This window comes from Castor canadensis, chromosome 16, assembly GCF_047511655.1.
Source record: "Castor canadensis chromosome 16, mCasCan1.hap1v2, whole genome shotgun sequence".
Classification (NCBI taxonomy): domain Eukaryota; kingdom Metazoa; phylum Chordata; class Mammalia; order Rodentia; family Castoridae; genus Castor; species Castor canadensis.
The window spans coordinates 30,407,202-30,430,599 of NC_133401.1; the positions used below are offsets into that span (position 1 = coordinate 30,407,202).

The following is a 23,398-nucleotide window of genomic DNA, read 5'->3' on the forward strand; positions in this document are numbered from 1 at the left end:
TGTGGAAAAATGAAGTTTAAGTGACTTAAATTTAAATTTGGTTACATATGAAGTGATAGTCAAAATTTGTAAACCATATGCCTCTTAACTCGGGTTTCCACTGAAGCATATTTCTAGATTGTTTGGTTGTAACTAATTTGAATACTCTTTTTAGTACATGCATCTTTAAGGTACAGCTTTGTGTGCAAAAGTCCTTAGGACATTTATGAATATACATAATTATTTTCTTAATTATGGTAAAATACACATAAAGTAAAATGTATCACCGTAACCATTATTAAGGGGTTGATTGGCAATACTAATGATTTTCTAACTTTCAGAGGTCATGTACCTAGAGGTCATGAGGTTGTTGTTGGCAGGCTGGCATTCAGAACATATGTGCTCCAAGTTCTCTCTAATAAATTGTGTTACTTGTTCACAACTTTAGATATTAACCAAAAGTCTTTTCCTTTCTCGACTATGAAAAATAGACATGTAACTGCCAGTCCTCCATTTTGGTAATCTGTCACCAATCCTTCAGGTCAGACCATAAAGCATTGTCAAGATCTTTATCATTATCTTTTTCAGCCAGTATTGCCACTCAGTGATTTTTTTTTTTTTTTTGTGATGCTGGTACTTGAACTCTGGGCCTCTACCTTGAGCCACTCCACCAGCTTTTTATTGTGAAGAGTTTTTTTTTGAGATAGGGTATTCACGAACTATTTGCCGGGGCTGGCTTTGAGCCATCATCCTCCTGATCTCTCCCTCTTGAGTAGCTGGGATTACAGGTGTGAGCCACCTGTGCTCTGCTGCCACTAATTGATTTAACCAGTTACAATGAGAGAAATATCTCACTGCTGACTGTTTATTATGCATTTTAAAAGGCAGAATATGTTTAGTAGAATACACTTAATATATTTAAAGTGTTCTGACAAAGCCATTATAGGATCTAGGACAAAAATAATTAAATCTAGGGTATGTCTTGTATAAAAGACAGCTGCCAATTCTGTTTCCAGTGTGCTCCATGTATCTATTCCTGTGCTTATTGAACATTTGCTAGTGTAGTAAAAACAACTCAGGTTCCCTTTTCATTTTCTTTCCTGACTACCCTTTTAAGTTATCTTTACCTATTCCTATGACCTATTAATACTTGGGATTTTCAAGATGGAAAAAGAATCACAGTTTAGACACCAAATCTTGAGTGTGTTCAAGGTTCCAGAATGGTCACAGGCTCTGGTCTCAGAGCTCAGTGTCTCTTGGTTAGAGTTCACTGACATCTCAAGTTTATTTGTTCTGTCATGGACAGGTGGTTCTAGAACACTTTTTGCCACTTTTCTTTATATAACTACATAATCCTTATCAATAGTTTTGGTAATATCTATTTCACATGTTTCTTACAGGTAGTTTTAACTTGTGAAAACACTGTTGACTCAATTTTAGGAAAGATGGTAAGTCATTTCCCAGCAAGGAGGAATCACAGATTCCTGGACCTTTTTCTCAGAAGTCAGCTACTTCCTTTGGACATGTGCTTTGACTGTTAGAAGGCCACACAGCGTCTTGGACTATGATGACCTTTTTCAGATAGGTTTCAGGTTTTTAAATAAAATTATAAAAATATAAAGTAATAAATATCTGAATGAAATTGTTGCTTTGACTAAGATATATTGTAAGCACTTTGTAATGATGTCACAATGTACACCCAGTGGGACAATAATATAAAAGAAGGAAGGAAGGAAAGGAGGGGAAGAGAAAGGAGGGAGGAAGGGTAAGGGAGGGAGGAAGGAAGGAAGGGGAAGGGAAGAGAGGGAGGAAGGAAAGAAATGAAGGAAGGGGAAGGGAAGGGGAGGAGGGAAGGAAAGAAAGAGAAAAAGAAAGAAGGCGTTGCTAATAGCATGGCCGGGTATGAAAGTCTTAGCACTAGGGATGCTGAGGCAGTAGGATTGTGAGTACAAAGCCAGTCATGGCTGCATGTCCTATCAAAAACATAAGTATTGCTCCCTAGACTGGAACCCAATCACTGATCAGCCAGCCTCCTCCAGTCTATTTGTTTTTGGTGTAAGCGAAACGATCTTTTCTGTCAAAGTATATGTCATCCTCTTGGATTCCTTAAAATTCCTCAGGTCGCCATCCTAGGTGACTTGCATTGTTTAAAGGGTTCCTGTTTCTTCTCCCAGATTCCTGCATGGCTCCATTGCCCGCCAAATTATGTGCCCTAACCCATCCCCCAAGCCTTTTAGTCTATCCAGAAAGATCATGAACCTTTGACTTGGACAAATCCCAGGTGAGGGGCAGGTCACCTTTATATCCTGCGTCAAGGACATAAAGAGAAGCCACTGTTGAACATTTTGTGCTCACGTGTCCCCTCAGCTTGCACCGTTTTGATTAAAAGAAACTGCCTTGTCAAGATTTTCTGTTCCTTGTGTGTCTGTTTTCAGCACTGGAGGGTCTTTAATTCCAACATTGGCAAGCCACAAAATAACTTACGGGTGGACGTCAAGTGTGATTATGGTCTGATGTGTGTTTCTGGAAGATTATTCTTGGGGGAACTTGTCATACTTTATAGACTCCCAAATAACAGTTCTCTGAAACACTTATTTTAGACTGCGCCATCCTTGGACCCCCCAGAACACCTTTTCTCAGGGTTTGAACTAAGGGCCTCACAGTTGTTAGGCAGGCGCTCTACCACGCGAACCAATCCACGAGCCCGAATCCCTATTTTCAATGCCCCTTTAAAGTTCCTCTTGGCTTTTAAACAAGGTTTCAAGGGACCCACACTAAGCCAGAGAAGGAAGTGGGACAGGAACTACATTACCCAGAAGTTTCTGCGGCGCGAAGAGGCAGCGAACTGAGCTAATGAAAACCCAGCATAGGCACGTTTACGTGCTCACGCACATGTCGGGGCGGGACTTCCGGTGACTTCCGGTTGGCCGTGGCATTTTTGACCGCTCTTTAGGAGTGCTTGATGTTGAAAGCGGTGACAGAACTAGAGAAAAGGGAGAAGAAGCGTTGTCCGCGTTGCCCGCAGGCGACAGTGAGGCTTGACTGAGCTGGTTTGGGGACTCCCGTGCTTTTGTCTCCATCACGGTCACCCGTTGCTGTTGTTCTTCCTTGGGTCGGTAGACCGAGGCCACGCCCATGAGCTCGACGCAGGTGGGTGCTGCGTTCCCAGGCCCTCCTTCCCCACCCGAACCCCATAGGTCAGGGCAGGTCAGGCCCCTGTGCCCTTGCGTGGCGCTGCCCGTTCCAGCCGTTGTGACCCGCACGCACAAAGGCCGGCAGGTGCTCCCGAGGCTGCGGCTTCGGGAGAAACCGGGTGAGGTGGAGTCTGCTGGAGTGGCTGCCCGAATAGCAGAAAGCTATTGGAGACGGCGCAGGGAGAGCGGATGAGTTGTAGGATTAGTCTGCCCAGTATTAGAAGTTTAAAGTTGGGAGGGAAAAGGGGACAGGGAGTGAAGACAGGGGAAGGCCACTACACAAGACCCTGGATGTATCATGGTGAAGGCTGGACCGGAGGGGTGGCAGTATAGTCTTGGAGAGCACACTTGGGGAGATGGGATGACATGCCTGCTCCAGAAAGGAGCAGATCTGCCTTAAGAGTTAGGGTCTGTGTTTATACAAAGGGAGGCTGGATGGAGTAAGGAGATGATTTGGAATGGAGGTGAGTTGTGGTAGACAGACCCTCAGGGACATTGTCTGTGGAACAAGGGAAAAGTCAGCTGGGATAATGGCGTATTTGGCCCAGTTCAGGGCATGGTTTGTTTCCTCACATCTTCTATCCCAGTCAAGGGACCCCAGCAAGCATCCTTCAGAACATTACCGAACAGGCAGGGGTTGCTGAAGGGACCGGTGACTGACCTGCCTGTTCAGCCTCTTCTTACAACTCAATCACTATGAATGAATAAAACCATTGCTGATTTAAACACTAAACAATATTTTTCCAAATCTATATGTATAACGAGGCATTTAAAAATTAGTGTGATCAGGAAATTAAATTTATTTAAACACTTAATTTTTTGGAATGTTCATTTATTTTGGAATGTTAATGTGTTTCCTTTTGGTGGATGGTTCTTCCTACCCACTGGAGATTCAACCCAGGGGCTCTTTCATGGTGAGTAAGTGCTCTGCCACTAGAAACACACCCCTAGCTGTTTTGTTTGTATTTTATTTTGGGGATAAGGTCTTGCTAACTTTGATGGAGCTGACCTTGATAATGCTCCTGCCTTCACCTCCTGAGTATCTGGGATTACAGATGTGTACTACCACACTAGTGAGGAAGATTGCATCTTTAAAAGAAAAAAACCCAGCCCAATAAAAAAGTGGGAAAAATACCCACACTTAAAAAACTCTTCCATTTCATTTGTGTTGAAAATATACACAAAACTTTAATCATGTTGCTTGTGCATTGTGTGTTCTGCTTATGTTTGATACATTACAATGTGGGGACCATTCTCATCCCCATTTTATAGATAAGGGCACTAAAGCTGAGTGGAGGAGGTTCAGTCCTTGTCCAGAGTCACAGAGGTGTGCTAAATGCACTGAAATCTGAAGAGTAGCTTAGCCTCAGGTCACTTTGGCCCAAGGAAGGGCAGTGGTGGTACAGCTCAGACACTAGAATTCTACAATGGTAACCCATTTTTCATGGCTTGCCTTTCCCCCTAGAGTCCCATGGAAGTGGCAGAAATGCTTACAGACCCTGCACAGGTAAGTGCAATTACACTATTGCAGGCTTTCACCCACCCAAGCTATTGCTCTGTTGGCTTTGGCACCCTGATGTAGGGAATTGTAATGTCCTGAGACTCTTCATCTGTGCTTCTCCCTGCCCTGGGTCAGAAGACCCTGTACTTACCAAGACCAAGGGTTTTTAAACTCAGTCCCTGACTATATAGAATGGTCCCAACTCTGAAAAGTGATGGGGTAAGATGTATCAGTGTTCCAGGTACAGGATCCAGAATGTTGAAATGTTAGTTGGGATGCTTAGGGAACTGCCAGTCTATGTTATATCTTGTGCAAATAGGGAGTAGGACTGGAGGTTGGGGCATGTGGGATTCAGATCTGCAATGACAGCCAGATATCCTGGGCCTCTAATCTGAAAGTAATAAGAGGTGGAGATGGTCCAGGCCAGTGTCAGTGGTGGCTGGATAAGGGTGGCAGCTGTGGAGGTGAGAGGAGGTGCTGGCTTCTGGATGAGTTGTGAACACTTTATGATGGGGAAGGTGAGCCAGGGAGGTGGGATGGAAGAAAGACTCGAATGGCCCCACATTTTTTGGTCTTGTTTCAAAGGGTGGGTGCTCCAACAACTGAGATGGAGTAAGTTTCATGGTTGGTGGAATTCTAGTAAGGGATATGAAGAACTTGGTTTGCCTGAGTCAAAACTGTATCAGAGACTCCAAGTGGAGATCCTGGTTGGCAACTGTCCACTCAAGTCTGGAGTTCAATGAGGTGTTCAGAATGGAGACTTTCACTACCTGACAGCCAGTGTGAAGCTGTGGGACAGATGGTGGCATCTTTCGATTCTGGACACATTGCTGTAGGAGAAGAAGGGAAGGGAACAAAACTGCTGAGTACTGGGTCTCTCTGTTGACCTCCTGGATGGTGGCGGTGGGCATCACAAAGACAGATGAGAGGATGGGCTGATTGAGGGTGTATGCGGTGTGTGTGTGTGTGTGCATGCTGAGGTATGGGTGTATGCGGTGTGTGTGTGTGTGTGTGTGTGTGTGTGTGTGTGTGTGTGTGCATGCTGAGGTATGTGGAGGAGGACAAATGGTTCTGAGGGAAGAGTGGACATGATGTGGTGCTGGGGCATGTCCACCAAGATGATCAGACAGTGGTGAAGTCAAGGTGGGGCTTATCTCTGTATGGACTCATCAGGTTTTATGATGACTCATGGCACATAGATAGCTCCTTTTGGATTGTTAGATCACTTCGAGGGAAGGTGGGATCAGCTACAAGTGTGGCTGGCTATGTCTGGGGTGGAAGTGGGAGTGTGAAGATGAGTGAAGCTGGCCTTTGATAGGGTTAGTTAGAGAGAGAAGGTTGTGACTACATGTTCAGCACAGAATAAGAGGAGAGCTTGAATGTGAAGCTCAGTGGAGGTTGGGTAGCCGAGATGAAAGCAGGAAGCAGGCCAGGTGAGGAGAACATCAAAGCATGGCTGGGTGTGCCCCAGGCAGAAGGGAAACTTGTATTCTGAGCATCGCAGAGCAATGGGATTCCCTACACAGAGCAGTGTGCCGGGCATTTGGGGAGAAATGCCCGTGATGTAGTCTGAGAGGATGGATGCTCTTCACTCTCCGACTGTGTTGCACCTGTCTGGAGATGAGAGGGAGGTGTCATCCCGAGAGCCACATGCAGGAAGAGGCATGTGAATGAATGAATAAAGATGTGTCTGAAGCCAAGAACCGGCACCCCAGGGAACTCTGCTGATGTAAGAGTGGTGGGGCCCCACTTACCAGGCTTTGATGTTTCCTCTCCTCCTGCCCCCATTTTCTGCTATGCTAGGCTCAGGGATAAAGGGAAATGAGGGCACAGCAGGTCCCCAAAGTATCAGGATGTGGTATTTCTTCCAGATTGGGAAGTAGGATGGAGGCTTAGTAGGTGATGGATGTGAAAGGGGGAGAACTGAAGCTCCTGGAGAGGAAAGTGCATGGCTGATCGCACTCATGGGATTTTAATCTGTGGATGCAGATGATAGCCACCGACATTGAAAGTAACTTATTTCTTTACATTTCTCAGTACAGGAGGCATGCCACAGCACACAGAGCTATGGGAGAAGCAGTAGCTGTGGGGAAGTATGCATCAGAAGCTTTATTAGGGTTTCAGGAAAGGCAAGGCAGGGCAGAGTGAGAGAGCTTAAGACTGGCTGCTTTGAGTACATCTCCTGAGCCATAGGACTGTACCTAGTTGTGTGGTACTAGGCCTTGGGTTGATTTAGGGCAGGGGAAATATTAAGGTAAGAGTTATAGAAAGAGGTAGTTCTGAGTTTGGGCTCTGGATCCCAAGGGAAATTGAAACAAATTTGTTAGTTTGCCCTTGTAGTTAGTAGATAAATACAGAACAAGAAGCTGTTCATAGACTAAACTGTCATAATTTTGACAGGACTGTGTGGTCTCTGAGGATGTGGCCATATATTTCTCCCAGGAGGAGTGGGAACTCCTTGATGTGGCTCAGAGGCTGCTGTACTGTGACGTGATGCTGGAGAATTTTACAATTTTGTCCTCATTAGGTAAGGCCCTCACCCCTACCCCACTGGGAGTGGGGACTGTTTTATTCCTTTTCCCCAAGATGCCTCCAACGTAGCTCTAACTTTCCCACACTACATCATGGGTGCTACTTCCTTCTCTGGTTTCCTACCAATATGTTGTGGGAGTTGGGGCTGGCATCTGCATACTATCTAATACCAGCCCCATCCTCTGCTGCTCTGAAGCCTTAAAGGTTCAGGAGTCAGAAGTATGGAGTTTTCTAAGAGATACCCCTCTTCCTACCTTCAACAACCTTGCTTTCCTGGTCATGTTACTCTCTTTAGGTGTGTAGAAGCTCTGTGCCCAAAGCCTTCTCCCTTTCTTGTTGCTGACACTCTTAGGACCTGTCCATACCAGGAATTTCAGGCACCTATGTGGCTACTACTTGTGAGAATTAAGAGGGTTTTATAATGCAGATGTCCTGGGTTGTATTGTTCTGGGTGTGTGCTGACCACTGTCTTGCCCTTTTTTTATCTAGAATCAGCCTATGCCAGACTTGTATAGTTGTTCATTTTGAGTAAGGGGGAGGGTACCAGGTTCTGGACTCAGTGGATATTACTCCAGGAATGGCAAGAGAAGCTCAAAAGGATGAGTGGGAGCTGGGAAAGGGATTGGTGTTAGAGCTGGGTACAAATCACAGAGTGCATCTGTCCAATTTTATGCACCACCGCCCCCAGTATCCTACCTGAGCCCCTGACTCTCCTCCAATCCCATCTTTCTGGCCTTAATCTCCCACCAGGTCTCTTCTACTTAACCCTTTGTGGTACTTTTGACATTTGACCTCAGGGTATTTTGAGGCCCTAAGTTATCTTTGAACAACAACTACTCTGTTGTAATCAGATATCTTTGTGTCTGTACAGACCTTCTATTCTGCTCACCAGCTACCAGCAGCCACCAGTCCCAATCAATACCATTTGCAGAGTAGTGAACTAAGACAGTGCCCCTCCTTCTTGCTCTTTGCCCCTCCCTTGCATATTTATCCACTGTAGGGCTCTCCCACAAGGATATCTCAGCTCTGCACAGCAGGCCTTTCCCTCACAAGCTTCAGTTTCCACATTTTATTTGTAGTGTGTCTGACACAGATTTGTGATGGGGCTGCCTGTTCCCACCAAAGTCAGCATGCCCTTCACTGTCATTTCTGTTCTTACAGGTTGTTGGCATAGAGCCAAGGATGAGGAGGTACCTTATAAGCAAGATGTTTTTGTAGGTGCATCACAGGTCAGGACTCCAGAGCCAGGTCTGACCACCCAGAAGACTCAGCCCTGTGAGACATGCAGCTCACTTTTGAAAGACATTTTGCACCTGGCTGAGCACAGTGGAACAAGCCCTGAGGAAGAATTGTGCAAGTGTCTGGCAGACCTTTACCAGCACCACCAGCAAGATCTTAGAGCAGATCATTCCAGAAGTGATGAGCAGGGGCCTTCGTTTTTGAAGAAGCACAGAGGTCACATAGCAGAGAGGACCTTTATAAGCAGGGAGGGTGAGAAGGATGTTGTTGCTGATTTAGACCTTTTTCAGCACAAGGCCTTTCTCAGTGATTGGAAGTCATGCAGGGACAACCAGGCCTTTCAAAGTAGACAAAGTGACTTTAGCTGTGGAGACTGTGGGAAGGACTTTTGCCACCAACATATGCATTTTGAGCACCAAAAAATCTGCCCTGGGGAAAGGCCTTACGAGTGCAGTGAATGTGGGAAATTCTTTAGGTATAACTCCAACCTCATCAAACATCAGAGGAATCACACTGGAGAAAAGCCTTATAAGTGTGGGGAATGTGGGAAAGCCTTCAGTCTCAAATATAATGTTGTTGAACACCAAAAAATTCACACTGGAGAAAGGCCCTATGAGTGCACTAAGTGTGGGAAGGCCTTCATTAGAAAGTCCCACCTTGTTCAACACCAGAAAATCCATATTGAAGGATTCATTACAAAAAGGACTGACCTCATGGAGCACCAGAGAATTCATACCAGGCCAAGACCTTATGAGTGCAGCCAATGTGGGAAGGCTTTTCTTACACAGTCCCACCTTCTTGGTCACCAGAAAATCCATACTGGAGAAAGGCCTTATGAGTGCAGCCAGTGTGGGAAATCTTTCATGTACAGTTCCACACTCATTAGACACCAGAAAGTTCACTCTGGAGAAAGGCCTTATTGTTGTGGTGAATGTGGGAAATTTTTCACAGACAGCTCCACCCTCATTATTCACCAGCGAGTTCACACTGGAGAAAAGCCTTATGAGTGCAGTGACTGTGGGAAGTTCTTTAGGTACCGCTCCACACTCATCAGACACCAGAGAGTTCACACTGGAGAAAGGCCCTATGAGTGCAACAAGTGTGGGAAGTTCTTCATGGACAGCTCCACCCTCATCATCCATCAGAGAGTTCACACTGGAGAAAAACCTTACAAATGCCATGAATGTGGGAAGTTCTTTAGGTATTGCTTTACATTGAATAGACACCAGAGAGTTCACTCTGGTGAAAGGCCCTATGAGTGCAGTGAATGTGGGAAGTTCTTTATGGACAGCTCCACACTCAGTAGTCACCAGAGAGTTCACACTGGAGAAAGGCCCTATGAGTGTAGCAAGTGTGGAAAATTCTTTAGGTATCGCTCCACACTTGATACACACCAGAGAGTTCACACTGGGGAAAGGCCCTATGAGTGCAGTGAATGTGGGAAACTCTTTAGGCACAACTCTAATCAAATCAGACATCGAAAAAATCACATTGGAGAAAGGCCTTATGAGTGCAGTGAGTGTGGGAGAGTCTTCAGCCAGAATTCTCACCTCATTCGGCACCACAAAGTCCACACTAGAGAAAGAGCTTATGAATGCAGCAAATGTGGGAAATTGTTTGTGGACAGCGCCACACTCAGTAGTCACCAGAGAGTCCACACTGGAGAAAAGCCTTATGAGTGCAGTCAATGTGGGAAAGCCTTTAGCTACAACTCCAGCCTCATTAAACACAGGAGGATTCACACTGGAGAAAGGCCATACGAGTGTGTGGAGTGTGGGAGGGTCTTTAACCAAAACTCCCATCTCATTCAGCACCAAAAAGTTCACAGCAGGTAGAGATCTTGTGAGGAGTGTGGAAAGACTTCAGTTCTTAGAAGAACTAATTTATTTTTATTTAATTGTGAAATGCAGGTAACAAATACGCCATCATAACCATATTTAAATGCACAGCTCAGTAGTCTTAAGTCATTCACATTATATAAGTGTCCAAAACTCATTTTCCTATTCCTAGCCCGTGGCGATCACCACTGAATTTTACTGTTACTGGTACTTCATATAAGGAAAATTAAATTTTGGTCTTACTATTTTGTGACATATTTTGCTGATAATATCGTCATAATGATTAGAATTTCCATCTTTTTAAAAGCTGAATAAGATTACATCATAGGTATACGCCACTTTTTGTGCATCTTTACATCCATCAGTGGACATTGCATTACTTGGGTTTTTTGCTATTATGTGTATTGCTTCTATAAGAATGGGTGCACAAATGACTCTTAGGAGACCTTGCTTACATTCTTTTTGTGTATATATGCAGAAGTAGAATTGCTGTGTCATAAGAAAAGGCATATATATATATACACATATATATACACACACACACATTTGAGAGGCTCTCATTGTACAGCTTAGATGGTCTCACACTCGAGCCTCCTGCCTCAGCCTCTTGGATGGTGGGATTACAGGTGTGTGCCACCGTACCTGCTCTTATAGGTGTTTTGAGGGACACTTTTCCATAGCAGGTGCACTGTTTCACATCCAAACAACAGGGTTCCAGTTTCTCACATATGCTCCAGCACTTTTTCTTTTTTGAAACAGTGGCTTTCTGATGGCTATGAGCTGTTACTTCATTGTGGTTTCGATTTGCATTTCCCCAATGATTAGTGATGTCCAGCATATTTTCATCCATGTGCTAATTGTTATGTTCTTTGAAGAAGTGTGCATTCAAACCCCTCCAGTGCTGGGCATTGAATCCAGGGCTTTACCTATGCAAAACATTTTACAAATGAGCTACACCCCTGACCCCCTTTGCCCATTTTGTTTCAAACTGTTTGTTACTTGTTATTAGAACACTCTCTTAAAGTGATCAACCAGAAATGTGTAGAAAGTTCTGTGAATGAATTGCTTCCACAGCCCCTGAGTATTGATGGGTAAATTATAAAGGCCATTTGAATTAGAGTTCTTTTTTGTTTATGGAAAACTTTGTTGTGGTGGTATGTAGGAGTTCTTGATGAATTCTTACTTTTTGGCCCCTCATCAGATATGCAGTGTGTTTCAGATGCTTCTGTTCACTCTGCCTCCTTTGTGCTCTGCTATGTCCTCTTTTGTACAGGAGTTTTAAGTTTTTGTACAGGAGTTCAGCATATTTATTTCAGACTTGTCCTTATGCTTTGATCATGTCTAAGAAATTACTGCTAAGTCCAGTGTCATGAAACTTTCTTGCTGGGTTTTCTTCTAAGATTTTTATAGCTTTGCTTAATACATCTAGGTCTTTTATCCATTTGTGTTCAGTGCTGGGATCAAACTCAGGGCTTTGTGTATACTGTACAAACATTTCTTTATGCTTTTCTGCATGAGTACAACCCCAGCCCCTTGATCTCATTTTTGCATGTTATGAGGTAAGAATTCAACTTCATTATTTTGTGCATGGGTATTCAGTTTTTTTAGCACTTTATTCTTTTCAAGAGAACAAATCTGCATATAAACATGACAGTTTGTTTATGGGCTCCTTTCATTGCTCTGTTAGTTTCTTATTTAAGACAGGTACCAGTCTTAAATCTACTTATAAAGTGAAAAGGTTTATTTTGGCTCAGTTTTGGAGGTTTCAGTCCTTGGTCAGTTGGCCTGTTTGTTTTGTTTGTTTTTGGTAGTTTTGGGGTTGAACTCAGGGCCTTGCACTTTCTATAGGTAGGTACACTACCACTTCATCCACTCTCCCAGCCCTTTTTTGTGATGGATATTTTTGAGATAGGGTCTTGCAAACTATTTGCCCAGGGTTGGTTTCAAACTGCAATACTCCTGATCTCTGCCTCATGAGTGGCTAGGATTACAGGTGTTATCCACTTGCACCCGGCTTGGCTTGTTCTTTAGAGCCTGTGGTGAGACAGTAAATCATGGTGGGATTGTGAATGGAAGGAAGCCACTCGTGTGGCAGCCAGGAGCCAAGAAGAAAGGGACTTAGTTCCAACATCCTCATGGGAACACGCACAGTGACCTCATTTCCTACCACCACCTCCCAATACCACCACGGGCTGGGACTAGTCCCTAAACGTGGACCTTTGGAGGACACTTACCAAACCATAAAACTGGGTAATAAATTCACTATCCCAGAATAACTATTAAGTTTTATAAGTTCTTAAATTTTTATCAGGAAAATCTATAAAAATAAGAGATCTAGGAGTTGACACATAAAAAAATTAAGAGACAGCAGAGTACTTCTTGAGTAAAGAGATAAGACTATTCTTTTTTAGTTAAGCTGTGTGGTGCCGGGTGTGTAATCCTAGCATGCAGGAGGCTGAGGCAGGAGGATCTTGAATTTGAGGCCAGCCTGAACTACACAGTGAGAACCTGTCTTAAAACAAACAAAAGCAGTAAAACAATATGAAAAGTAAGGGGTAAGGCTATAACTCAGTGGTAGAGTGCTTGTCCAGCATATGAAAGGTACTACATTTGATCCTCAGCATTGCACGAACCACCCCCATACTCCCACACCTTATCTAAATACCCTTTCAATATTCTAGCCAGCCATATAAGCAACCTTCTAATTTTGTTTCACGGTTTATAGAAAGTCAAAACTTCAGTGAAAGCGAAGATAGCTTTGAAAAGCAAGAGCAAGAAGTAGTTATTTGTATCAACAGAGTGAGGAAGTAGAGCAAGGCTTCAGTGAGAGGGATGTGGTGAGCAGCTGGCCAGTGATCTGTCGCCCATGTGAATGGAGGCTCAGACTTTTGGTATTTGTAAATTAACTGCATATTAGCTTAAGTCATTCATATTACTTACCTTATTTTAAAACAGGAAAATATTCTGGTTTTTCTTTTTGCAGGTTGTTCCCAAGTACACAATTTCAGTAATGCCACACAACCCTGTATGATTTTCTTTTTGCGTATTTTCCTTTTTTTTTAACAAAATGTACAGAGGGGAGGGATAAACAATATTTAATAGGTTATTTCTACAGAACAATATGTCTTTATAACAGTTTTTAAAACATTTAACTGAGATACCTGCTTTTTAGCTTTGCTAATCAAAATTGTTTTAAGAATTAAAACTAGGTTGTAATTAATGTCACTATATAACTGACTAAAATTTCATTTTCTCTTTATACAGACAAATGCATTTTATATTCGCTGGACTAAATACTTTTAAACATTCAGCATTGTGCTTTAAAAAGAAAAGAACTGTGTATGATTCCAGATTGTATAAAGAGAAATATAAAGTGTATAAAGTGTTGTGTTTTTATTTTATTTTTCAGCTTATTTAGGAAATATAGCAGTCTGGCAGAGTGACTCAAGTGGTAGAGTGCCTGCCTAGCAAGCATGAGGCCCTGAGTTCAAACCCTAGCATCACCAAGAAAAAATATATACATATATGTGTATATATATAAATGACCTAATCACTTAATGTTTTCTGCATTAACTTTGTAGGATGTTTTAAAATTAACCAGTTTGCACTTTTATTTAGGCATATGATATTATTTCTGGGGAAGATAAAAACTAAGAGGGGTTTTAAAGGTTCTTCAAATAAATCAGAGAGCTTTCAAGAATAGCAGGGCAGTAAGTTACACAATTTTAAGTTATTTCTTTTTTTTTTTTTAAAGCACAACAGGCAAGGCTTTTGGGATAGAATAGAGAACCCATGACTTGGCTTTAACTGGCCTTTAGATTGGGGTTCATACCAGCCTAAGTGCTTGATTTAGACCTAGACTAGATTAATATAGCCACTCTGAGGCTTTCCAAACACCAAATTTTTAGATGTCTAACCCTAAGAATACAGCTCTTGAATGCAAATATTAATAACAAAGAGAAAGATGACAAGTAGAAACTAATGGCACAAAGGAATTGGAACACATACTGAGGAGGCAAGGCAGTTACAGAGAAGGAAGAATATTTGTAAATCTCCTAAGATGTGGCAGATACATGGGCCAATGAGGTCAATTTCAGGGATCCCAAAAACTGTTCTCCACATGCAGATCACTAAGCTGTAGAGAGCAGGGATGGGGTGATGCAAAGGAACTATGGCTTCTCATGGAAGAATTGACGTCTCAGGAACTGAGGAAAACGAGGGATTCGGAGCGACTGTGTATTTAATAACAAGCTGACATCATCTAGTTTTACCATTTCTATTCAACATTGTCTTGGAGGGCTGTCATACCTCTGGGTCTATTGTAACTTAAGGAGATGAAAAGAAAGAAATGTTTATGGACTGTAAAGGAAGGTGATATGATTGTCTACTTAAAAAATATCCTAAAGTAGCTACTTAATCTGGTGAACCATACAGGTGCATCTGGCAAACTACCAGGGCTAAAGGTCAATATTCAAAATTTGTTTCTATATACAAGTGGTGAATGTTTGAGTGTTGAAATAAAGTGATATCCTTTATAAAACATGAAAGATGAAATATTTAGGAATAACTTTACAAGTTGTGCTAAATATGTTTTTTGCTGGTACTGGGGTTCAAACTCAGACCTTGGCTCTTTCTAGGCAGGCTCTCTACCACTTGCGGTTACCAGCCTTTTTCTGCTTTTAGCAATTTTTTTAGTAGGATCTTGCATTTATTCCCAGGCCAGCCTGGACCACTATCCTATTTATGCTTCCCTCATATCTGGGATGACAGGTACACACCACCTGGCCCAGCTTTTATTGCTTGAAATTAGGTCTGGCAAACTTTTTCCCCAGGTTGGCCTCAAACTGCAATCCTCCTGATCTTCCACCTCCTGAGTATGAGCCATATATTTTAAAATCTACATACATTACCTATAAAACATTGCTGAGTCACGTGTTACAGACACACTGAAGAGAACCCACAAAGCTCCTGGGTCCAGAAGCTCAATAAAGCTGTTAGTTCTCCCCTAACTATTCTGTGGGTTCAGGCAATCATATAAACAAATCTTGATAGCCTTGTTTGGGTAGGAATGAGCAAACTGATCCCAAAATACATAAGGAAATTCCAAAGGCCAAAAGTAGATAAAACAAGTTGGCTTATGTAATATCTTCAAATTTTGACCCCTATAATTTTTAATATACAATAACAATTTAATAACTAAGATGAAAAGTCAATTACAAATATGTATAATTCTATTGTCTATATCTATTATATCTAGCTAATCCATCATCTATCTTTATCATATATCTACTATCTATCATCTAACTATCTACTATCTATCATCTTTCTGTTTATCTACCTATCACATCTGTATCTATCTGTTGAGGCAGATCCAGCCTGGCCTTGAACTCTTGGGCTCCATGAACCTTCTGTTTCAGCCTCCCATAGAGCCAGGAATGCAGGGCATATCACAGCACGTGGTATAATAATTATTTTTAGCATGTGTTGAGCTTTAAATCTTTGGAGTTAATATTTCTTAACAATTGGTTTGTATGAGTGTTGTGCAACAGAATTAAATTCCAGTTGATTGTACTTTTCTGATAATAAACCCTCGGTTTCTGGAGTATCCTGGCTTTCTTATTTGACAACAGGTTTTTGTTCGTGTTCTTTTAGGTGAATCTGCAAACAATATTTACTTTCAGGAACCTGTCCTGATTCAGTGAGAAGTTGCATTTAGATAACAAAGTTAACATTTACTACCTGTGGTTTCTTTTAGGAAATATCCCCATGGATAAGGGGGGATCAACGTGTTAATTACTTCTGTCCAGCTACATGACTACTGTAGTTAGTTTCACCTACATGAAAATATTAAAATGTTAGTAAGTTTTTAAAAAGGTTCTAGAGCCTAATTCTCTGTAGAAAATTGAGTGTGTTCAACGTTGCTTTAAAATTCTCATTTGATATTTATCATCTGAAATCCAAAGTATTTATGCAAGTTCTTTTCACATATATTCATTATCTGTCTATTACAAACTGTCCTGAAAGGTCAATAATGTCTGTTTTCGTACCGAAGTCAGGCTTTCAATCTTGTTCTATTTCCAGACTATAACATTCTACCCCTGCAAATGAAATGTTCATGTGCTTGTCACAATGCAGAACAAATTTAGACCATCCAAAAGTATTTACTGTTTCCATGACCAGTTGCTGATGTTTTATTGTGTTAGGTGAGGTTGTGTCCCCTGAAAGCTCTACAGTTTGGACGATGGTATCTGCACATGAAAGGATTAGTATCTGTTGAAATATTTTCTCAAATGTCATTGTCTGTGAATCTAGCCAAGGATATCCAAAGTACTGTTCAACCCATCCAGACCTCTTGACAGTCCACCATTTATATTGTGAACTTTACTAATAGGGTTTTATAACTTACAAAGATATATTTACCATAATCTGCCTTATAAGTTTCATGTAGGCAAATTTAACTTTTTATGTTGTGACCACTGACACATCTCCCAAATACCTTGAAACATGTAAAATAGCCAATAAATACTTGTTGAAACAACAAACATAGGACAAAATGGCAAAAAGCACAACTGATACTTTTCACCTTCTTGAATCCTCTATCCTGACTTTCTGCCTCATCCTTCAATTTCATGACCCTGAGTGCTCTTAGCAGTTAAAGGAATTATCTTTTTGAAGACAAAAACTATACTTCACAAAAATTCTGGCTGGGCCTGTGCTTTGTTTTCTACCTTCACTCAATGGATCTCAGTGATCTCTGCTCATCTTCCATGGGGATTTTGTTGTTTACTTCAGAAGTTGGCTTTCTCCAACTTTTACCCCACTCCTGTTGGGGCTCTTTGTCATTCACTTTTAATGAGTTTTGCCTGGTTCACACATATTCTCAGAGATGATCTCAGTCTCCTGCAGACACTGTCACTGCAGTTACAGTGAAGAGATAATCACTTCCCACAAGAGGTGAGGTCATGGAGTCTAAACCTTTATCTCAGGATCAGATGACCCCTGTGCACACCTGCACAGAGGCTGTCCTGCATCCACTGCCCAAGAAACAAACCCACATATGGTAAGTACTTTTTCGTTCCAAATGCCTGTTATATTCTTGGACTTTATCTCTGGAAATTCAAGAACAATTTTTTAAAAATCAGCATTCTGAGGATGGAACTTAAAAAATTGTACATGATAGGTAGCTAAAAGAGATAGACTATAGATTGATGATAGATGGCAGATAAAAGATAAATGATTGTTATATGCATAGATGTAACTGGTAGAAACTAAACCATTCCAGTTATGTGGATGTGTGGAGGGATACATACTGTACCAAAGCCATTTCCTATATCCTGCCCCAAACTGTACCACACTATATCCTGCCCCAATGCTTCATGTCACCTGTGCTCTTCCTATTAAATTCTCCCTGAACCTGAATATAACTGCCTCTTACTAAGTAACATGTTCTTTACAGTGTTCACACTAAATGCTTCAGGACACAGCATGCCAGTAGTACTGAGGTTATGAATCTGGGCTCCCACCAATGAGTACAAACTTGGTGTACATGTGGCCACTTGAGGTGTGTGTGTGTGCATGGTATTGGTTTGTGGCGGGCTGCCACATGTGGTGTGAGATGTGGTCCTTAATATGTTTCTAAATTTCAATCAAAAGTTGAAGGCTCTTAATATTCTCTCAGCAATAAAAAAACACCATTCTCTCCCATTTATACAAGTGAAAACCTCTTGAAAAGATGAATATGGCCCAAAGATTTTGAGGTATACAATAAGGAGGGGCTTTAATGGACTTCAATACAAATATTTGTTTTCAAATGTACCATATCACATAAGCACCAATTAGTTTTTATTCTCACAATAAACTGAAACTCTCCTTACATTCAAGAACTGAGGCTGTCCTTCAGGATTGATCCATATGTAAGCCATCTCTTAACTATAGTTTTGCTTCACCATTACAGCAGCCACCATGTTATAAGCTAGTTATTTTACAGGACAACTCTGAGCAGACAGCCTTTATTCTAGGCAGCTCCACTTCCATGTGTTTGATGGGGTGGAGTGTTTAATTTAGATCCTTGCTGTGACTCCACAGAACTATGATCAGAGTAAACCACGAGTCACTTTGCCTGTGATCACTGCATTTCCTCAGGGGCTGGACTCACCCATTACACAGCACTGTGGAGACTCTTGGGGTGTTTTCGGCAAACAGTGCAGATTCTCACACACCATTTTTGGACAAATGTGTTTATTATTTCAATTAACTTATGATTCATCTTCCAGGTGATTCCTGATTCTTAATCAAGTCTTATTTTGCTTTGTTTTTTTTTCTGTAATTTATTTTCATTATTCTGGTGATTTCTTTGCTTCTGCATTTTTACCATAGGAGTTATAATTGTTACTGTGATCATAGTTGAATGAATCCATGTGTGCACAAAAGCAAATGGATATTCACTGTGAAACATACCTACCTGATCCTAATCCTCCTCCTCATATACAAAAAGAATAGTATTGTCAGTTGGTGAGGACTTCACTTATCATGAATATTCAGTACGGGCTCTGAAATAACCCTATGCTTGGTCCAGTGCAGGGAGAGTGCTACCATGTGCCCCTCACCCCATTGAGAGCAGAGGCTGAGGAAACAGAGTCATCTGTTTGTCCTGGTCATAGAACTCTTAGTCCCACTTGGAAGCAAAACACACATTGCAAGGAGGCAGCTGTGGAGGTCCAGCAATCTCCAGTCTTGGGCTCAGAGCTCTCAGTCTCCACAATTGATGGGGCTCACTCCTCTCCACTGAGCATGCAGCACTGACCACAGCATCCTCTATAGTCCAAGCTCCCTGTGCCTTACAATTTCCATCAGGTCCACGTGTGACCTTACCCATCTTCATGACTATCTCTTGTGGCTCTGTGTCAGACAGACACTGTGGCAGGTTGTTCCCAGATTTCTGGGCTTGGGCTTGATCTTTGTTTGTTTGTATCCAGAATAACTCAGACTCGAAAGTAGGCCCTCTGTCAGAATTGTGCTTGAGTAAAGCACTGTCAGTGTTATTTCTCCACTGTGGTTCCAAAGGATGCACTTTTGTTCATTCATCCAGAAATTCTTGTGGATGATAGGCACACACATGCCTAACACTTTCTCCATATTCTAGTGTTTTTCAGTGTGTTATTCAACATGAACTTAATCGATGTCTTCCAACAAAAACTGAATGCAAAACCCACCGGAATCAGACACAAACTCTTCCACTCACCTCTGCAGTGGTGCTGGTCTGTAGTGCACTGCAGCCTCATTTGTGGACCTCATTCCCTGCATGTGGACATTGGCTCATTTCCAATGGAGATTTCCATGAATTGCCTTTGCACAAATGAGCAGAAAGCATTAATTCTTGCTTTAATGGAGAAACTCTATTTAGGCTAAACAGGACAAGCTATGTCTCTAGTGACAAAGACATTTTTATGGTTATTATCCTCTAGTGATTTCGCCAACTTGAACTGAAGTGAACACTTCTTAGATATTGACGGAATGGCTTCTGGAAATTTGGAAATGGGGTTTATCTTCCTCACTCAGACTATAGTTGGAATCCTGGGGAATTCTTTTCTCCTCTGTTTGTACAATTTCACCTTATTCACTGGACACAAGTTGAGACCCACAGACTTGATTCTCAACCAACTGGCTTTAGCCAATTCCTTGGTTCTTTTCTTCAAAGGGATACCACAGACTATGTCAGCTTTCAGGATGAAATACTTTCTGGGTGATATTGGATGCAAACTTGTCTTTTATAATTACAGACTGGGCACCGGAGTTTCCTTGAGCACTATCTGTCTGCTGAATGGATTCCAGGCCATCAAGATTGACTCCAGCATGTGCAGGTGGATGGCACTCAAGTTTAGATCCCTCAAGTTCATCGGCTTCTGTTGTTTCCTGTGCTGGATCCCACATATCTTTTTAAGTTCATGTCTTCTTAGAATTGTGAGTGGTCCAGTGAGTAACCAGAACTACAGTGGGAAAAATAATCAGGAAGACTGTTCTTGGCAAATGCAAGGGATATTTAGCCCATTATACACAATCCTATATTTTTCCTCTGATTTTCTGTGTTTGGGCTTCATGGTCTGGGCCAGTGGCTCCATGGTCCTTGTCCTGCACAGACACAAGCAGCGAGTCCAACACATCCACTGTCACAGCTTCTCCTCCAGATGTTCCCATGAGTCCAGAGCCACACGCACCATCATGATCTTGGTGAGCTCATTTTTCACCTTCTACTCAGTGTATACTCTCATGACTGTTTGGACAACTCTAGTTGCAAACCCAGGCAGGTGGACAGTGAACACCTCTGTGCTTGTGTCCTCGTGTTTTCCTGCACTCAGCCCCTTGGTGCTCATCATCAGTGACACCCGTGTCTCTCAGATCTGCTTTGTCTGCAGCATGAAGAAGAATGGCTTTGCATAATCTGCTTACCAGGCCATGAGTGTTGTGCTCCTGGATTGAGCCAGTCTTTGCAACATTTGCTGAAGTTCAGGTGCATTAAGTGTTTTTGCTTTATGATCTGAAGGCAAACATGGCTTTGAGAATAGGGCTAAAAATGCCTGTCGTGTATACAACGCTCAATCTATGCTACATTCTTAACAGAAGCCCAGCAAATTTCAGAAAGGTTAATGGAGGGATGTTTTGAATTTAGAGAGTTCAGAGAAACTTTAGGTTATGAAGAATCATAGAAGACATTTACAAGTGTTTTCTGCGACAGAGTTTTATCCAGATGCTTTCAATTCCCCCCCCCCGGTACTGGGGTTTCAACTCAGAGCCTACACCTTGAGCCACTCCATCAGCACTTTTTTTGATGGACTTTTCCAGATGGGGTCTCACGAACTCTTTGCCTTGGGCTGGCTTCCAACCACAATCCTCCTGATCTCTGACTACCTAATAGATAGGACTACAGGTGTGAGCCACCAGCACCCAAGTGATCCATATCCTTCTTACATAGGATAAAGGACATGCCACCTGTGAAGAACTTGTGAAATGAAAACACATGATTCCTCTGGTACTGAGGAAAATCCTGACAGATGTGGAGTGACCAGAACATTAAGGAGCTGGAAAGGAACCCGATGAGCATGCTGATTGATCACTAACCCAGTGTACACTCCTGAAGTTCTGTGTAAGAAAGTTTCAGGCAGGGATCAATCGTGTCATTGCCTATTATAAAATAATCTGTAATATATATTGTACAGATTATGTTTGTATTTTAAGTAAGAGTTCTTTAATTGTTACTCAGATTAAACTAAATTTGTAGTGATCATCAAAGATTACTAATCATAAATTTCCTATAGCTAACGTATCATACCTAAGTTATTTAGAAAATACTTTTTGCTTTTACAGCATCCTGTAGACTGATAATCATTTTTATAGGTCCTGTCTGGAAAATTAATTCTATTCATTGTAGCTTATAAAGTATATGATTAGTTACCACATAAAATACAAAGGTCAATCTTTACATAAATTCTGTAATCATAAATTACGTATTGAGATGCCAAGGATGTCACATTCACTTTTATCTTTGTTTCTGTGTATTAAAGTTTTGTTTCTGGTGCACATTCCCTATCCTAAATTTTTATTTTTAGGAAACAATCTCTGAGGGAAGCTTGTACTTCATATTGCTTTAATACCTACCAGATTAGATATAAATATGGATGTTCCCCTTACATACCTAAATGGCAATTATGCACAAAATATACATTAAATATTAATTCAGAAGAACATCGAAATGTGCTCATGCTTTGGTGTTGACTTCACTTATTTGAATGAAACTTTGCTGAAGCCTTGGTCAGAAGCACGAAAGTGATGTCACCTGTCAGTGCCAGTTGCCTTGTAGTAAAATTCCCTAATGGTTCATAGGAAGTGTGTGATTTCCCTTTAAATCTATAAGAACATAATATGATATCTCATGACTGTCAAGTTACTGTACCAACCTTGGCATGTGTTCATGCATCAAATAAAAAAATTTAAAGAATTCATGTCCACCTTGACTCTTGTGTAATTTCTAATCATGGACCCTGTGACACTTTCTGTAGTCCCTGTTGCTTCATTTATCCCTTGTAACCGCTGTAATATTTCATAGGCAAGTTTTAGAAGACAATAAAATACATCCTAAAGTCCTGAAACGGTGTAGGAAGATGTGCTTAGGGCTCAGCATGTGGCCCTACAGGCCAGACTGTGCTGACTTGGTTGCAGACTCATGGCTGCTGTCCAGCTCCAGAGATTCCTGCCTCAGCAGAGGACTGGGTGACAACCCTGGTACAGGCTAAGTCAGCACACTCTGTTTTGCACTTCATTTCTCCTTTAGAGAAAAAGAAAAATGACTTCCAGCCAGTCCTGAAAGCCACACTATCCAGCACATTCCAGTACCATGTTTTGTATTTTTGAATGCTCTGATTGACCACCACAGTTCACTGACATCCCAACTAGACCCATGCTCAGAGACAAGTAGGAGTAGAAAGATGAGCAGGAGCAGGAAGATGAAGAGAAGGGAGAGGAAGAGGAGGAGGAGGACAATGGGGAGGGATTGTGGTTGTGCCATCTCTGGCAGGGGCTGTCATGGATGTGTCCCAGTAGAGGCCTGTGGGGAGCTGACAGGTGTAATAAGCTGTGTGTTTGAGTTTGGCACAGCCCCGAACCGCAGAAGGGAGCAAGTATAGTTATGCCTAATGAATTGCATGCTTGATGGCACAGCCTCAGCTGGAGAAGTGGGCAAGATGCAGTACAGCTTCAATGTTTATGTTCAGAGAGAAGCTTTCACAGGTTCCTCCTGTTCCTGAGAATTACAATGTTACATGCCCTCCCCTGAGAAATCCCTCTCCGCCTTGTTTTGCCACTGTATATAATAAACTCACTGGAGGTAGAGGGGGTTGGTGTGTCTGCATCCGAGCACCCAGCCTACCTGGCCCCAGCTTTACACATGTTTGGTCTTCTGTCTGTTGTCTTGTCTGTATCTCGCATCACCCTCAGCTAGGTTTCTAGGACAAGCTCGTACAGGATGCGAGAGGTGGTGCCTGAACAGGGACCTGAGAGCAAGATGACGCCTGGACAGGAAACTAACTACAGGGGAACTTGAAGCCTGAGACAAGGACACACTT

At 42.0% G+C, this 23,398-nt stretch overlaps 2 protein-coding genes across 2 annotated transcripts; both read left to right on the forward strand.

The window, feature by feature from the left end:
• Positions 1-3,147: 3,147 nt before the first annotated feature.
• Positions 3,148-10,528, forward strand: LOC109701994 (uncharacterized). Its single transcript, XM_074058503.1, has 4 exons — positions 3,148-4,087; positions 4,639-4,680; positions 7,075-7,201; positions 8,368-10,528. The coding sequence occupies exons 1-4, from the start codon at positions 3,998-4,000 to the stop codon at positions 10,278-10,280; spliced, it is 2,172 nt and encodes a 723-aa protein (XP_073914604.1). The 5' UTR covers positions 3,148-3,997; the 3' UTR covers positions 10,281-10,528.
• Positions 10,529-19,663: 9,135 nt separating this feature from the next.
• On the forward strand, positions 19,664-22,285 carry LOC109701996 (vomeronasal type-1 receptor 1-like). Its single transcript, XM_020187439.2, has one exon. The coding sequence runs from the start codon at positions 19,797-19,799 to the stop codon at positions 20,718-20,720; it is 924 nt and encodes a 307-aa protein (XP_020043028.2). The 5' UTR covers positions 19,664-19,796; the 3' UTR covers positions 20,721-22,285.
• The last annotated feature ends 1,113 nt before the right edge of the window (positions 22,286-23,398 follow it).

What these genes read in the sequence shown, in the direction of transcription:
- LOC109701996 (XM_020187439.2), top strand. Translation starts at nt 19,797, where the DNA reads ATGGCTTCTGGAAATTTGGAAATGGGGTTTATCTTCCTCACTCAGACT.
- LOC109701994 (XM_074058503.1), top strand. Translation starts at nt 3,998, where the DNA reads ATGTTCATTTATTTTGGAATGTTAATGTGTTTCCTTTTGGTGGATGGT. An exon ending in TGCTTACAGACCCTGCACAG is followed by an intron (nt 4,681 to 7,074) that starts GTAAGTGCAATT and finishes TAATTTTGACAG; the next exon opens with GACTGTGTGGTCTCTGAGGA. An exon ending in TACAATTTTGTCCTCATTAG is followed by an intron (nt 7,202 to 8,367) that starts GTAAGGCCCTCA and finishes CTGTTCTTACAG; the next exon opens with GTTGTTGGCATAGAGCCAAG.